Genomic DNA, 17518 nt, shown 5'->3' on the forward strand with positions numbered 1-17518 from the left:
GAGTTTGCATGTTCTCCCTGTGTCCGCGTGGGTTTCCTCCGGGTGCTCCGGTTTCCCCCACAGTCCAAAGGTTAGGTTAACTGGTGACTCTAAATTGACCGTCGGTGTGAATGTGAGTGTGAATGGTTGTCTGTGTCAGCCCTGTGATGACCTGGCGACTTGTCCAGGGTGTACCCCTACTTTTGCCCGTGGTCAGCTGGGATAGGCTCCAGCTTGCCTGCAACCCTGTAGAAGGATAAAGCGGCTAGAGATAATGAGATGAGATGAGAATTTTAAATCACACTTGGATGACCCATGTGTAGTAATATAAAAAGTATTTTTGTTCATAAAGTAGGAAAGAAAAAATTAAATTAATGATTTGTGGTAATTAAAAGCAAGATATTTAAAGAATACTTGGAATATTCAATCATAAAATAAATTGATTTCAAAGGATAGGGCAAAGAAAAACTCAGTCAGCATGAAATAACCTGGAAAATGAATGCGGGTCATTTTTGACCCATGTTGTGCATTAGAAGGGGTGTGCATATGTTTTGCATCAAAGGGTGAAGCAAATTGGTGATGCTCAAATTGCGGCTAGGTGTGATTTTTTCTTTTCTTTAGTTTTTACATTTTTTTTAATTAATTATGAGTCCTAGATGTATGCCATTTGGGGAAAAATGGCTATATCTAGAAATGCCACAATTGTTAGCAAGCTCAAATGGAGATGTGTGGGATTAAAATAAATAAATAATTCCCCCCCTCCCAAAAAAAAAATATATATATATAATATAAAATCTTGTTTTGTGTTTTTTTTTTTTTGGGGGGGGGGGTGTCTGTGTACAGTCATTTTTGTTTGTACCTGCATGTGATTTTCATAAATTTGGGAAATTCTGTTTCTCAAAGGATAAGCAAACAAGTAGCTGAATTTGAAACAACTGTGACCCTTACCAGGCAGGTCCTAAGAATGCTGTAAATGCATCATACAGTGCCACACTCATGTTAATGAACATTATTTTATTTTGCCCTGCAAGCTTCATAACTGACCACTTGTTTACTCCCACAAGGAAGTAAAAAAAAAAAAAATCATACTCATGTTACCTCATTGTGTCTTGTGAGATCTCGGTCCTGTTGAGACTTGCTCTCCATCCAGATGCTCCGTGAACCTTTCTGGCAAGCTTTCTTTATCCTAAGAAAGTACTAATGTACTATATACATTACAGTACATTACTAATTAGTACAGTACTAATGTACTGTATATGGTCTTAATGTACACACACATTTGGGCCTCATTGCTTCCTATTGTCTTTTCTCTACTCCCAGACTGTGAAGTTTGCAAATCCTTCTTCCTCAACAAATGTGAGGTTCATGGACTGCCCCTCTTCATCCCAGATACTCCTGTTCCTATGGGAGTACCTGACCGAGCCAGACAAACTCTTCCTCCGGGGCTAGAAATCCAGAAGTCCAATATTCCTGACGCAGACCTGGGAGTGTTTAATAAGGGGGAAACTGTTCCAGTAGGTGCACACTTCGGACCCTACCAGGGAGAGCTGGTAAATCAAGAGGAAGCCAAGAATAGTGGAGACTCCTGGGTTGAGTTTGTCATAAATTTATTGTAAATATTGTATGTTTTTAAGTAACAAAATGTTACTACTAGATGAAGGTAGCTCCAATTAATATTAATTTATTCTTGTCAATGATGTGTGGAGTAGTGGTGTAAATCACAAGTTTGATCGCAGTGCGATCCTACATGGATTATTTTAGCCAGTGTAGTGGAAATTCACCTGTTAATACAACCCCAATTCCAAAAAAGTTAGGACACTGTGTAAAACATAAATAAAAACAAAATGTGAAGATTTGCAAATCATGGAAACCCTATATTTCAATGAAAGTAGTACGAAGACAGCATATCAAATGTTGAAACTCATCTCATCTCATTATCTCTAGCCGCTTTATCCTTCTACAGGGTCGCAGGCAAGCTGGAGCCTATCCCAGCTGACTACGGGCGAAAAGCGGGGTACACCCTGGACAAGTCGCCAGGTCATCACAGGGCTGACACATAGACACAGACAACCATTCACACTCACATTCACACCTACGGTCAATTTAGAGAAATGTTGAAACTGATTTTTTTTTTTTAAAGTATATGCTCATTTTGGGCGGCACGGTGGTGTAGTGGTTAGCGCTGTCGCCTCACAGCAAGAAGGTCCTGGGTTCAAGCCCCGTGGCCGGCGAGGGCCTTTCTGTGCGGAGTTTGCATGTTCTCCCCGTGTCCGCGTGGGTTTCCTCCGGGTGCTCCGGTTTCCCCCACAGTCCAAAGACATGCAGGTTAGGTTAACTGGTGACTCTAAATTGACCGTAGGTGTGAATGTGAGTGTGAATGGTTGTCTGTGTCTATGTGTCAGCCCTGTGATGACCTGGCGACTTGTCCAGGGTGTACCCCGGCCTTTCGCCCGTAGTCAGCTGGGATAGGCTCCAGCTTGCCTGCGACCCTGTAGAACAGGATAAAGCGGCTAGAGATAATGAGATGAGATGAGATGCTCATTTTGAATTTGATGACAGCAACATGTTTCTGAAAAGTTGGGACAGGAGAAACAAAAGACTGGAAAAGTTGTAATGCTAAAAAAAAATCCCCACACAAACAAACCCTAGTTTGGTTAATTGGCAACAGGTCAGTAACATGATTGGGTATAAAAAGAGCATCTCAGAGAGGCGGAGTCTCTCAGAAGTAAAGATGCGGGGGGGTTCACTGCTCTGTGAAAGACTGCATGGGCAAACAGTGCAACAATTTAAGAATAACATTTCTTAAATGTAAAACTGCAAAGAATTTGGGGATCACATCATCTATGATCCATAATATAATTAAAAGATTCAGAGAATCTGGAGAAATCTCTGTATGCAAGAGACAAGGCTGAAAACTGACATTGGATGCCTGTGATGTTCAGGCCCTCAGACGACACTAAATTAAAAGCAGACGTGTCTGTAGTGGAAATCACTATATGGGCTCAGAAGCAATTCATTACTGCAGCCACAAATGCAAATTAAAACCAGATATAAACAATATCCAGAAACACCACCACCTTCTCTGGGCCTGAGCTCTTTGATGAACTGAACTGAAGTGAAGTAGAAAATTGTCCCGAGGTCTGATGAATCAAAAGTAGAAATTATTTTCAGAAATCATGGACACCACGTCCTCCAGGCTAAAGAGGAGAGAGACCATCTGGCTTATCAATGCACAGTTCAAAATCCAGCATCTGTGATGGTATGAGGCATATATATATATATATAACAAAAATAGAGAAAATACTTCGATTTGTATGCATAATTTTATTGCGCACGACAAGCCTGTTTCGAGAGCGACTTGCTCTCTCATCAGGTGCGGCAAGAATGTCAATACATGGCTGCATTTATACTCGAGGTGTTTGCTAAAATAAACCTACTAGCATGCCGGCATGCACTGGCTAATTCATTGCGCTTGTTTAACGTGCCTAGATGTGGTTTGCATACAATATAATATTTTTCTGCGAGGCACAAGTTACAGCGCTTAGTGCTATTATTATATGCCGGGGCGCATGCTATAATGTCCCATGTCAGTGTGTAGTTTTCTCCGGATTCCTTTAAAGTCCATATATGTTTACTCAGCTCTGTCACTTGACGCTTGCCCACGTGACGGAATGACGCAGTGTGATTATTGTAGTGTGACTTGAATGTATCCCCTGTAAGCCCAATATAGGTTTCCTTACCGCGCTCACTCTCAACGGTGGCTTGGTAAATAACATTCTTTGTAAGGCATGCACCGTCGAGGGGACAGATCGTCTTATTGCAGCAGTTACACATCTTGGGCAGCTCCAGTGTTTCCATCAGTATTTTCTTGTTGTGTGCATTGATTTTGGCGGCCAGACTTGGCATACAGGAATAACTCAACTTGAGGGTGTTCTTGTTGAAAATCCTGGCCAAGGGGTGCCCACGTCTAAAGCAATCCTTAATTGTTGCGAGGAATTTTCTCCCCACATTTGTTTTAACCTGTTTGTTGTAAGGGGGGGTTAAACCACGTTATCTTACGGCCCCGGTTTTGTCTGGCGCGGAGTCTTTGGGCGTTGGCCGCATCAAAGCATAGGCGGTGCCCATAGCCACTGCTATCAAGGGCATGTTGGTATTGTTGCACCGCTCTGTCGAAACATTCGGCAGACGAAGATATTTTGTTGAGGCGTTTATTTACCCCTACTGGAATGTTCTTGGTAATGGTGTGTGGGGGGGGAGGGTTACTCTCCTTGTGTACATACAATGGAATGTTGTTAAGTTTAGCGTAGGGCTCATATGATTTGCTTATTAAGATCTAAAGTCACATCCAGAAAATTAACCACTTTTTTGTTTGCATCTATTGTTATTTTCAGGCCGTTGTTAGTGAATACTTTACCTATTTCCTTCTTTATTCGCTCAATGCGCTGTGGCGTATCATGAAAAGCGCCAAGGTCATCATCTCTATACAGACCCACATGCCCACGAGCACTGGGAAGAAGTTGGTGTAGAAGGAACATTCCCACGAGCTCACACATTTCTGCCGCGTCGTACGACCCCATTGTGACTTCGAAACAGTCTTGGGAGTCTCTCTTTATCCAAGCGTTGTTATTGCTGAACAACAACGATTGTTTGGCATGCAAGATTATTTCTTTGTCTTCGGCGCTTATGTTGGTATACACAGCCACAAAGTCAAATGCCTTAATTAGGAGCTCTCGTGAGATAGACGGATAAAAATTCACAATGTCAAAGGCAATAAAATAACAAGTGTTCTTATTTGGAATGGCATTAAACCAATCTAGCATGGCCCTTGTGTTTTTCCATTGGAGGATGCCTGTTTTACTAATTATATCTGTATTTATTCTATCCAGGATCTTTTTACTAATTATGCCTAATTCTGATTTAGTGGGGTTTATAAGACGGCATGTCGGATTATTAACAAAATTTTCTTTATGATCCTTTAGGGTAATAAAAGCATCTTTATGTGCTAGAGATTCAATACGATCATCTAATTCAAGACGGTTGGCAATAGATTTTGCCTTAGTGTTAATTTGCTGTTCAAGATTTCCAGGTGCCTTCTTGTATTCCTTTTCGATAGACTTTTTTTATGAGCGCCTTGTAATCATCCGGCGGTAGCCTGTAAAAGTTGGTGGTTTTGTCAGCAGAGACATACACGCGTGTGTCTGAGTTGATGGTATCGATGTGCTTTGACGAGCACTTTTGGAACTCGGAGGGAGACAAGGATCTAAACTCGATGTTCTGGATGAGCTCCGCCATTCAGTCTTCAAACTCAGCTAATTCTGGTACTTGAGGCGCTGTTCCCTTCGTGCCAAAGCTGTAGGTTTCTTTAGATCTCCCCGATATTGATGGATTGAGGAAGTGGAACGCACGCCAGCACATTCGCTTGATTCGCTTGATATATATGGGCGCTGTGTGAGACGGCTGCCTCTCCAGTAGCTCTGTAGTTTTTAGCTCTTTAAACCTCTTTTTTCCACCTTTTTTACTTTTTTGCTCTTCTTACGAAGACATAGTGTGTTTTACTAATATAACATGGATATTTTTAACTTTAACACACAACCAGGAGCCAGTTTTCTTACTTATTCGAGAGAGGAGCTGCTGGCCCTGAAAACAATGGGACAAGCTGGGATACGACACTCCATCCCGGCGGAGCTGAGGAGGAGACCCAGGGGCTGCAAAGCTAGAGCTAAGCTAAAGGCTAGGCTAGCGGACAACCGGCAGCGCTGCAAACCATCCATTCCCTCCGTTATCATGAGGAATGTGAACTCGTTGCTGAATAAAGTCGACGAGCTTTCCGCTCTGAACAACCAGCAGATTTATCAGGAGAGCAGCTTATTTATCTTTACTGAGACATGGCTAACGCACCTCGTACCGGATGCTAACGTGGACCTGTGGGGATTCACCGCTCTGAGAGCTGACACACTAACACATGCGGGAAAAGCAAAGGTGGGGGACTCATAATTTATGTTAACAACCGCTGGTGTAACCCGGGACATATCTCCGTAAAGACAGTTTTATGTTGCCCGGACTTGGAGCTGCTAGCTGTTAGCCTGCGGCCATATTATCTGCCGAGGGAGTTCAGTCATGTGATCACCATCTGTGTTTACATCCCTCCGAGGGCAGACACAGCCGCTGCATGTGAGAGGATTCACTCTGTCACAGCAAGGCTGCAGACACAGCACCCTGAGGTGTTTATGATCATTTCTGGGGACTTTAATCATGCTACTTTGGACTCTACTTTGGCTGCTTTTTACCAGGTTGTGGACTGTCCAACAAGGAACAACAGGACAATTGACTTGCTGTATGCTAATGTGAGGGATGCATACAGAGTCACACCCCTCCCCCCACTAGGGAAGTCTGACCACAATCTGGTTCTTCTACAGCCAAAGTACACCCTCCTGGTTCAAAGGCAGCCTGCAACAACTATCTCCATCAGGAGGTGGTCCTCTGAAATGGAAGATGCCCTCAGGGACTGCTAGGACATCACGGACTGGGATGTGCTGCTTAGCCCACACTGTGAGGATATAGAGGGGCTGACACACTGTCTGACGGATTACCTCAACTTCTGTGCAGACGCGGTCTCCCCCACTAAGACTGTATGGTGTTACCCTAATAACAAGCCATGGGTAACACAGGAAGTCAAAGTTGTCCTCAACAGGAAGAAGGCCGCCTTCAGGAGCAGGGATAGGGAGGCGATGAAAGCAGCACAGCAGGAGGTGAAATGCTGCATGAGGGAAGCTAAGGACAGCTACAGGAGAAAGGTGGAGCAGAAACTGAAGGAGAACAGCATGAAGGTCGTCTGGGAAGGTGTGAAAACCATCACAGGCCACAATACAAAGACCAGAGTCGTTGAGGGGACAGTGTGGAGGGTGAACAAGCTGAATGACTTCTTCAACCAGTTCAACCACCCCATGCCCCCCCCACCCTCACTCTCACTGCAGCCATCTCTCCTTCTTCCCTCAACACACCTCCCCCCAGTCATCGCAGCAGTCCCCTCCTCCCCCACCTCAACACAGACTCCTCCATGCATCACTGCAGACCAGGTCAGAGGTCAGCTGAGGAAGCTTCACCCCAGGAAAGCAGCAAGCCCGGACAAGGTGTGTCCACGACTACTGAAGACCTGTGCTGCTGAAGTGGGTGAACCGCTCCAACGCATCTTCAACCTCAGCTTGCAGCTGGAGAGAGTGCCCACCCTCTGGAAGACATCATGCATCGTTCCAGTTCCCAAGAAGAACCAGCCCAGCGAGCTGAACGACTTCCGACCGGTAGCAGTCACTTCACATCTGATGAAGACGTTTGAGCAGCTCTTCCTCAGCCTCCTCAGACCCAAGGTGCAACATGCCCAGGACCTGTCTGCAGTTTGCGTACCAGGCAGGTATTGGTGTGGAAGACGCCATCCTCTGCCTGCTACACCGAGCCCACTCGCATCTGGATATGGGAAATGGCATAGTGAGGATCCTCTTCTTGGACTTCTCGAGTGCCTTCAACACCATCCAGCCCCTTATGTTTCAGGACAAGCTGAACAGGATGTGAGCGGACCCCAGCCTGGTCACCTGGATCTCCAGCTACCTCACCGACAGGCCACAGTACGTCAGGCTGAAGGACATCACGTCTGACACTGTGATATTAGCAGCAGCGGAGCACCCCAGGGCACGGTGCAGGCCCCTCTTCTCTTCACCCTGTACACCGCGGACTTCTGCTACAACTCGAAGCTGTGTCACATTCAGAAGTTTGCCGATGACACAGCCATCGTGGGGTGTATCAGGGACGACAGAGAGGAGGAGTATAGGAGCCTGGTGAGGGACTTTGCCATTTGGTGCAACAGGAACCATCTGCAGCTCAACACCTCAAAGACCAAGGAGCTGGTCATTGACTTTGGAAGGTCCAAACCAAAGTCATGACCAGTTCTGATCGAGGGAGTTGAGGTGGAGGCTGTGGATTCCTACAAGTACCTCGGGCTGTGGCTGGACAGCAAGCTGGACTGGACTTGCAACACCAACCACTTGTACAGGAAGGGACAGAGCAGGCTATACTTCCTGAGGAGGCTGCGGTCCTTTAACATCTGCAGGAAACTCCTGTGGATGTTCCATCAGTCCATGGTTGCCAGTGTCCTGTTTTACACCGTGGTGTGCTGGGGGGGCAGCACGTCCAAGAAGGACACATCCAGGCTGGACAAACTGATCAGGCGGGCCGGCTCTGTGGTCGGCATGAAGCTGGACTCTCTGGTGATGGTGGCAGAGAAGAGGACTATGGACAAACTACTGAACATCATAGACGATGCTAGCACCCTCTGCACACCGTCATCAGCAACCAGAGGAGCCTGTTCAGTGACAGAATGCTCCTTCTCAAGTGCAGGACTAACAGACTTAAAAACTCCTTTGTCCCTCATGCCATCAGACTGTACAACTCCTCTCTGGGGGGGGGGAAGGGGTAACAGGAGGACAGAGGATGGGATGGAGCAGTAGCCTAGCCTGACAAAAAGCAATACTGGACAATGTGCAATACCTCTCCTGCTGGATCCCCCCCCCCCATATTTTATTCCTTTTATATTTGTATATATAAATATTTAAACTTAATTTATCTAGAAGTTTTTTCTATTTTCTATTCTCTGTTTATCCTGTAATGATGCTGCTGGAATTTTAATTTCCCTGAGGGAACCCTCCCAAAGGGATCAATAAAGTTCTGTCTAATCTAATTTAACAAAGTAACATCTTGATAGGAAAATAGCGGCCATCACTATTACAGTCATGGCTAATTCCACATAACTCCCATACAGTGACAAAACAAGCCACATAAGAAGAAGAAAGAAGAAACCTTTGTCACATGCACACTTCAAACACAGTGAGATTCATCCTCTGCATTTAACCCATCTGAAGCAGTGAACACACACGCAGAGCGGTGGGCAGCCATACTACAGCACCCGGGTAGCAGTCAGGGGTTAGGCACCTTGCTCAAGGGCACTTCAGCCCAAGGCCGCCCCATGTTAACCTAACTGGGGGAAACTGGAGTACCCAGAGGAAACCCACGCAAATACAGGGAGAACATGCAAACTCCACACAGAAAGGCCCCCGCCAGCAGCTGGGTTTGAACCTAGAACCTTCTTGCTGTGAGGCAACAGTGCTAGCCACTACACCACCGTACCTCTTCTTGGGCTCTGAAGCTGGGGATATAGTGAACGATATGGCCGCCCCATGGAGGACCTGTAGCTCCTGTCTGACTGTGCGGAGGGCCAACTTCTCTGGTTTGCCTACAAGGCCTAGTTTCTGTACTGCAGAATGGAGGAGAATCGTCCTCTCCGAACCATCATCTAGGACAGCGTAAGCCTCCATGGATTGGTTCCCGTTCCTAATGATGACTTTACTGATCTTCAGTAGCACCTTACAGTCATATGTGGGGCGGTCGACATACAAAACTTTGTTAACCGTATTTGCGAGGCAGCTCTCTGCTCGGACTTTTGCTGGGGGTTGAGCCTCATGCTCTGCTCTATCGTTAACCTCATGCAGAACAAGCAGATGTCTCCTGTTGCACGTCTTGCAGGGCGCCTTCAGAGTGCATTTAGCAGCTTGGTGGCCACGGCCACAACGCCAACACCGGTTATTGCCCTTTATCCATGACACCTTCTGTTCTTTGCTAAGTTGCTTGAAGTTAGCGCAGCTATTAAGAAAGTGTTTGTCATTGTCACAATATGGACAGTAGGCCTTTCCCTTCTGCTCCTTGGTGGCTTTACTGGCTGAAGGCTCAACTGCCGAGGACGCTACCGATGCACTGGGCTTGGAGGTGGATTCCGTACCCAGGAGAACAGTCGTGGTCTTATTACCGTGGTTGGACTCTCGCTTCTGATCTCTCTTCCTGTTATAGGGCTCTTCATTCTTACCACGGGGCTTCCCGTTGTCATCTTGGATTTCGAGCTCATATTCAAGCCACTCAGCGAAGTCGACCAGGGTAGGGATTTCCACTCTCCTGGGATGGATGTACCTCTTAAAACTGTAGGTAAGGTCATAAGGTAGCTTACTTAGTAGCCTTGACACATGGGAACCACATAGTAGTTCTACATCGCCTCCTCTCCCCAGCTGTTCCAGCATGCCTACTAGGGAGCGTACTTGTAGAGCGAACATGCTGAAGGACTTCACATCACCAGTACGGATACTTGGGCCATCCATCATCTCTGATATCCGCTGTAGGGCCAGTTTGTGTGGTTGCCCATACATCTTGGTGAGAGCCAGCATAGTATCTGTGTATGGGTGCCTGGAGTTAAGATATGAATCTGCCACGAGAAGGGCCTCCTCACATTTGAGGTGGTCAGTGAGGATCTGGTATTTATATCTCTCTGTGGCGTCATCTGGCAGAAGATTCTCCAGTGCCGTCTTCATCCTGGAAAACTGTCTTGAGTCAGGTGAAGTCATGCACGGTATAGTTGCTTTGGGCCCTCTGTATGTGCTCTCACGTGTAGGCGACATATCCATACGACGAGAACGAGAGAAGGGGTAACCGGGTTCTGTGGCGAAAGCGCTATTGCCTCTTGTGCCGTAGTCTGTATGTAAGGAATGTGTTTCCCTTCTCTGACCATACCGGTCTCCACCAGTGATGCTAGAACGGAGAGCGTAGCTTTCTCTTGGATGCTGTGAGGATTGGAGAGGGGTGTGGTCACTTGCTACACTGTAGTGGCGGTCGAGATGATGATTGTAGGAATGTTCATACTCAGAACCAGGCGCTTCTGTCCGGCGGGATGTTGGGTGGCTGTACACCTCAGACTTCGGCAGCAGAGACGGTTGTGATAACACTGGGGTAGCATGAGGGCGTGGAGATCTTAGCTCACTCATGAGGTCCTCAAACTGTTGCTGGAGAGTGACATTTTGTTGCCTGACTTCTTGTACGGCAGCAACTAACTCAGACATCGCGTTGTTCTGATTACTCAGAGTGATGTGGGTTTCGTGGGTTTGCTGACGCGTGGTGTGTATCTTAGACAACGGGCGGTTCTTCTCTGTGTCACCCATGTAGTTCTGCATCAGTTCTCTGGCTTGAGGAAGAATGGGATGGTTTACTGGCTCGATTTGGCTTGCTGGTGATGCAGATCTGGAGTTGGGTTGTGACTCAGGATATTCCATCTTCAAACAGCTATCTGCTTTATCCGGCTCGAAGGACCAAAATTGTTGATGGGTATTAATGTAAGCTGGTTTGGATTGTTCAGACGCTGTTGAGAGTCGATCAGGACTCTTAATATGGAGTTCAACATAAAGGGATCCAACTTTCTTTCAAATAAATGTCCTTTAATCTTCCCATACAATTGCAATGTCACTGGTATTTGTATACTGTCTGTTTGTCTGTGGTGGTGTGTGTGTGGTCTGCAAGAAACAAATATACAATAAAGAAATAATCAGTAATTATGTTATGGATGTCCACTAAATCACCTTAACTGCATAAACACTGATACAATACATAACTGACTGACTTGGGCTAAATACAGCACTGTAACAAAGGGATTGCATCTATATTAAACATAATACCACTTTATCTTTACTGAAACATAAAGGCACTTCGTCTGTTCTTACTAATTGCCAATGTACATAATAACAACTGGTACAACTTGGTGGATTCACTCGATGAATTATCGTTCAGGCATACGTTACCACATTAAAGATTCAAACCATAACGGCACACCCAAACCGACAATCACTTACACATTCAGCACTAATTGGCGTCGAAATATTTTAACTATTACTCAACTCAACTAGGCAGCATTGCTTACTTTAGAGACGCACACTTCGTGGAGGAACAAACAAAATGATAGAACACAAATTGACTATAAACTTAAAGTCCTAGTTGCATCTTCGAGCCGCGCTGCAGTTTTTTGCTCTCTCCTCGCGCTATGAACTAGCACTATTAACTCGCGCTGCCGCTTAGTCCATGCCTTAAAGGTAAAGTGTCTTAAAGGAAAGTGGCCCTTTTTAACAACATGGCTAAGACTAAAACTAAAATTCTTTACATTCAAAATAAACACTGCTATACTGAACTAAACCAGCATTAGCTCCCAAACACTTATGGAAAATAAATAAATATAACTTGTACAAATCCAAAATATTTTTTATAAAACCCATTTAGTTGACAGAACTGACTTTAAAGTTGTGCATTTTTGGAGCTATCTGTTTAGAGACCAAAACGCAAGGGACAGATATTTATCAGAGAGGTCTGATTCACAACACAGCTTTGCTATGTCAGATATAAAGCCTTTTATGAGAAACCTTTCCTTTGCCTAAATTCTGATTGAAAAACCTTGTCTGCATTTTCCTATAGTTACTAAATTCATCTTGGAGCTTGTTGGCTGTTTTGTGACTCTAAAGATGGTCAAGAATCTTTAATTCAGCCTTCATGAGGCTTAATATATTATTGGCATGAGCCATCATTCTTGTTTCTGTATACCTCATTTAAAAGTATAGACTGAATGAATGAAGAATGAAGAAAATGTAAATGTGATATTTTTCTACAGGTATACAGGAGCAGTGTGAGGTATGAAGAATACATAGATGCCAAAAGAGACATGCATGTGAATTGGATGAGGTGAGGAATACACCAGTTGTTGGGTCTTTTCAGTGATTTTACAGCTCATCATTTGTTGGAAGAACTTTATCTTCATGTCACTGATATCTCCGCCATGTTTTTTTCTAAGTCTGTAACTCTGATCTGATTTTTACCTTTTCTGGAATGTTGCCTCACTCTTTTAGGTATGTGAATTGTGCCCGTAATGATGAAGAACAGAATCTTGTGGCATTTCAATATCGAGGGGGAATTCTGTATCGTTGCTGTCGACCCATTAACCCAGGACAGGAGCTCTTGGTGTGGTATGAAGAGGAGTACGCCAAAGCACCTACAGGAACAACCAGACAGCAAGGTGTTACTATAGTCTAAGAGATTTATAGAGGTTATTTTCTGCATCATCTAGTGACACATTTCTTAGCCTAACAGTATTTCTGGGATGAAAGCTGTTGTACAATGGAACACTCCCACAGAGAATTCGTTTTGGCCAGTTCCACCAACCAGATAGGTCTTCTCTATCATATGACAGTGACCACCCAGAGAGGGTGAAGTCTATCTGCTTCCTCTGAGACACATGAAGTCAGCCCACTGTATCTCTTGCTATTGCGAGTCCTCTGTAAAGTCTGGCTCTTCTTCATAAGAGTGCTAATTAATCTACATTTCTCACAAATGAAATTATTACTGATGGCAGAAGAATAGCTAAACATCTTCCACTCAACACAGTGAATAAACTCAATGCTGATTATTCTGAAATATTGTGGATTGTATTTTTGTTTCAAGCCATTTCCTGATGAGGACCATGAAGAACATGGTGTCCTGCCTTTAACCAAAATTGTTGTTGGTAAAAGAAATGTAGCAGCAGGTGAAAAATTTAAGGAAAGTGTCCTTAATCAACCAGCCCAGACTCCAGTTGGTATGCTCTCTGCTCCTGCCGGTCTGGATGATAAGATGGAAACCTCTGTAATTGGCGATCAAGATAAGGAAGAGAGATACGCATCTGAAAGAGAGGCAGCAGATCTTTCGGTGGAGCTTATTCCATCAATAAGCTTTGAGATGAGTTTATTTGAAGGGCGGCACGGTGGTGTAGTGGTTAGCGCTGTCGCCTCACAGCAAGAAGGTCTGGGTTCGAGCCCCGTGTCCGGCAAGGGCCTTTCTGTGCGGAGTTTGCATGTTCTCCCCGTGTCCGCGTGGGTTTCCTCCGGGTGCTCCGGTTTCCCCCACAGTCCAAAGACATGCAGGTTAGGTTAACTGGTGACTCTAAATTGACCGTAGGTGTGAATGTGAGTGTGAATGGTTGTCTGTGTCTATGTGTCAGCCCTGTGATGACCTGGCGACTTGTCCAGGGTGTATCCCGCCTTTCGCCCGTAGTCAGCTGGGATAGGCTCCAGCTTGCCTGCGACCCTGTAGAACAGGATAAAGCGGCTAGAGAAGATGAGATGAGTTTATTTGAACTGGCTCGCCCTCACACAGTGTTGTTTGTAGTGGTCTACAGACCTCCCAAATACAATAAGGACTTCATAAGTGACTTTTCTGATTTCCTGGCTGAAATTATGCCTGAGTATGACCGTGTCCTTATTGTTGGGGATTTTAATGTTCATGTGTGTTGTCCTGATAAGCCAATGGTGAAAGACTTTCTTAACCTCATTGACTCTTTTAATCTAGTACAGTCTGTTTCTGGTCCCACACAAGAACGTGGACACACACTCGATCTTGTTTTATCATATGGTTTGCCTGTTTTTAATTTGGAGATCGGTGACGCAGTGTTTTCGGACCATATGCCTGTACTGTTTGATGTTGTTGCTGGTAACACAGTTAAACCTCGCGCTGTTGCTGCCCGGTGCTGTCACGTCATTAACCCTTCCACTGCTGGTCAGTTCTCGGCCGTTTTTAATCAGAGCTGTGTCGTTCCTGAATCAATGTGCAACGACACGGATGAGCTTAGTTCATGGTTCCACTCCTCTTGCTGAATTGTTTTAGACACTGTGGCTCCATTAAAAATTAGGCAGCCTAAAACTAAATGTGAACCCTGGCTAAATGACACTACTCGTGCTGTCAGATGCCAGTGCCGTAGAGCTGAGCGCAAATGGAAGAGAGACAAACTGCAAGTGTCTTTTCAAATGTTGAGAGTGCTGGCGTAACTATCAGATAACTGTGAAAGCTGCTAAAACTAAAAATTTCTCTGATATTATTCTGTCAAACTGTCATAAGCCTCGTGTTCTGTTTAAGACTATCGACTCTGTTCTTAACGCTCCGCAGACCGTCGGTATTGAGGCTTCGCCTGCTGTTTGTGAAGATTTTCTTCACTTTTTTATTGACAAGGTTGCTGGCACTAGGACTCTAATTTCACCTTCTGCATATGACCCTTCAGTCTCTGTCCCCTGCTCAGCTGTCTTTGATAGGTTTGAGTCTGTGACTCTGTCAGATTTACAGGACACTGTTGGTCATTTAAAGCCCTCAGGCTCTCCTAATGATGCTGTCCCCTCTCGATTATTTAAAGAGGTTTTTCCTACTGTGGGTCCATCCGTGCTTGCAGTTATTAACAGCAGTTTGTCCTCGGGTGTAGTCCCTAAAAACTTTAAACATGCAGTAGTGCAACCTTTAATTAAAAAAATAGGTTTAGATTCCGCAGTTTTGGCTAATTATAGGCCTATTTCCAAACTGCCCTTCCTTTCAAAACTCCTCGAAAAGACAGTCTACAATCAATGTCCTTTCTGGAGGAGCACAATATTCTTGAGGTTTTCCAATCTGGTTTTAAATCACTGCACAGCACAGAATCAGCTCTTTTAAGAGTTTTTAACGATATTCTTTTAACTTGTGATTCTGGTGAATGTGCTGTTCTTGTACTTTTAGACCTAACTGCTGCATTTGACACTGTAGACCAGGGGTGTCCAAACTGATCCATAAAGGGCCGTGTGGCTGCAGGTTTTCATTCCAGCCATGCAGCAGCACACCTGACTTGGCTCATTCAATCAACTGAACTGTCTTCACACAGTCAAATACTTGCAGCCACACCCACCCTTGATTAAAGGGTGGGTGTGTCAGTTGATTGAATAAGCCAAATCAGGTGTGCTGCTGCATGGCTGGAATGAAAACCTGCAGCCACACGGCCCTTTATGGATCAGTTTGGACACCCCTGCTGTAGACCATGACGTTTTAATTTCACGTTTGAGCAGTGGGTGGGCATCAGTAGCATAGCACTGGAGTGGTTCAGGTTGTACTTGGCAGATCGAACTTTCTGTGTGAGCCTTGGTGAGACTGTATCCTCCTCTGCTCCTCTGTCATGTGGTGTCCTGCAGGGCTCAGTCTTAGGCCCTCTTCTCTTTCCTTTGTACCTGCTCCCGCTTGGTTCTGTATTTAGGAAGCATGGTATTTCATTTCATTGTTATGCAGATGACACTCAGGTCTATATGCCTCTTAAAAAGAATCAAGCATTCTCTGTAAGACCCTTACTTGAATGTCTTGATGACATAAAGGCCTGGATGGCTCTAAATTTTTAAAATTTTAACGAAAAGAAGACAGAAGTGATTGTTTTTGGTGGCAGCTCTGAAACCCTCTGTCTAGATCTAGGTTCCTTGGCTCAATACCTAAAATCCAATATTACTAACTTGGGAGTTAAGGTGGACTCTGACCTCAGACTTGACAGTCAGATCAAGACAGTTGTGAAGTCAAGTTTTTATCAACTGAGGCAGCTAGCCAAAATAAAGCCAATTCTTTCAAAGCAGCACTTTGAGACAGTAGTCCATGCCTTTGTCACCACACGGCTGGATTACCGCAATGCACTTTATGTGGGGGTTAGTGGGTCCTCCATTAACCATCTCCAGATGGTACAAAATGCTGCTGCACGTCTTTTAATTGGCACACGCAAATATGACCACATTTCCCCCATTTTAGCCTCACTCCACTGGTTGCCCATACATTTTAGGATTCATTTTAAAATTCTTTTATTTGCCTTTAAATCTCTCAATGGTCTCGCCCCTCCCTACCTCTCTGAATTGCTGCACTTATATTCACCCACCCGCTCTCTCAGGTCAGCTGATCAGCTGCTCCTGAGGGTGCCAAAAACTAAGTGCAAGCTCAGAGGGGACCGTGCTTTCACTGTGGCAGCCCCTAAAATGTGGAATGATCTGCCTCTGCACATTAGACAGGTGTCTTCCTTGTCTGTTTTTAAATCCCTTCTTAAGACCCATCTCTTTTCCATGGCCTTTGACACCCTGTAAGATGTTTTTATTTTATTTATCTTATTTATTTTGTTTTGTTTTATTATATATCTGTTTTTATCATTGTATCATGTACAGCACTTTGGTACCTTCTGGTTGTTTTTAAAGTGCTTTATAAATAAAGCTGGATTGGATTGGATCAAAACCAGAGGAACTGATAACCCTCTGCAATCGCACCTCAAATGAGCTACATCCTAAGGGATCAGCCAGTTCTTCTGAGTGGAAAGAATGCTCAGCTGTTGTTGAGTCAGAGGCCGAGCACATCTCTGAGCACAGAGAAACAGGTTCCCCAAAGAGTATGATGGAGTCTCCCTCTGAACCGGACGTGATGAATGAGAGCCTTCCTGTTTTGTCTGACCTGTCATTCAGTGACAGCAGGGGAGATGCGGAATGCCTCGTCAATGAACCTCCTAAGGAACCGTCAGTACACAGGGTCTATGAAGGGACAGCACCTGGTATGTCTGAAGGAAGACGGTCTCCAGTCATCATGGATAAGAGAGATACTATCCCCAGACATTCCCAGAGGCATAGTGAGCAACCTGAAAGACTACAGTACAGTCAGCTGGGAAATCCCTTACTGTCTATAGTCCAGTCACTTTTCCAGGGCCTCAACCTCGCCTTTACAGATGCGCTTCAGAATCATGGCTATGCAGATGTTCAAGCAGCACCTAGGACAGTCCGTAGTCATGTGGGTCTAACGGGACGTACACACCTTTAGGAGGGGAGGGGGTAGCCCTGGTCACTACATCCTAGTCATT

At 45.0% G+C, this 17518-nt stretch overlaps 1 protein-coding gene across 12 annotated transcripts in view; it reads left to right on the plus strand.

Annotated features, from left to right (window-relative positions):
• The window catches only part of LOC132889818 (zinc finger protein ZFP2-like), a 101776-nt gene that overhangs the window by 63199 nt on the left and 21059 nt on the right, over positions 1-17518 (plus strand). For 10 of the 12 annotated variants that reach the window (XM_060926675.1, XM_060926673.1, XM_060926676.1 and 7 more), the window contains 3 exons: positions 1300-1568; positions 12497-12567; positions 12732-12898. In XM_060926675.1, the coding sequence (XP_060782658.1) occupies positions 1300-1568; positions 12497-12567; positions 12732-12898 (507 nt within the window). The remainder of the gene's footprint in view (positions 1-1299; positions 1569-12496; positions 12568-12731; positions 12899-17518) is intronic. The other 2 variants (XM_060926681.1, XM_060926683.1) reach the window with 2 other exon arrangements.

The sequence above is a fragment of the Neoarius graeffei genome, chromosome 7 (assembly GCF_027579695.1).
Source record: "Neoarius graeffei isolate fNeoGra1 chromosome 7, fNeoGra1.pri, whole genome shotgun sequence".
NCBI lineage: Eukaryota > Metazoa > Chordata > Actinopteri > Siluriformes > Ariidae > Neoarius > Neoarius graeffei.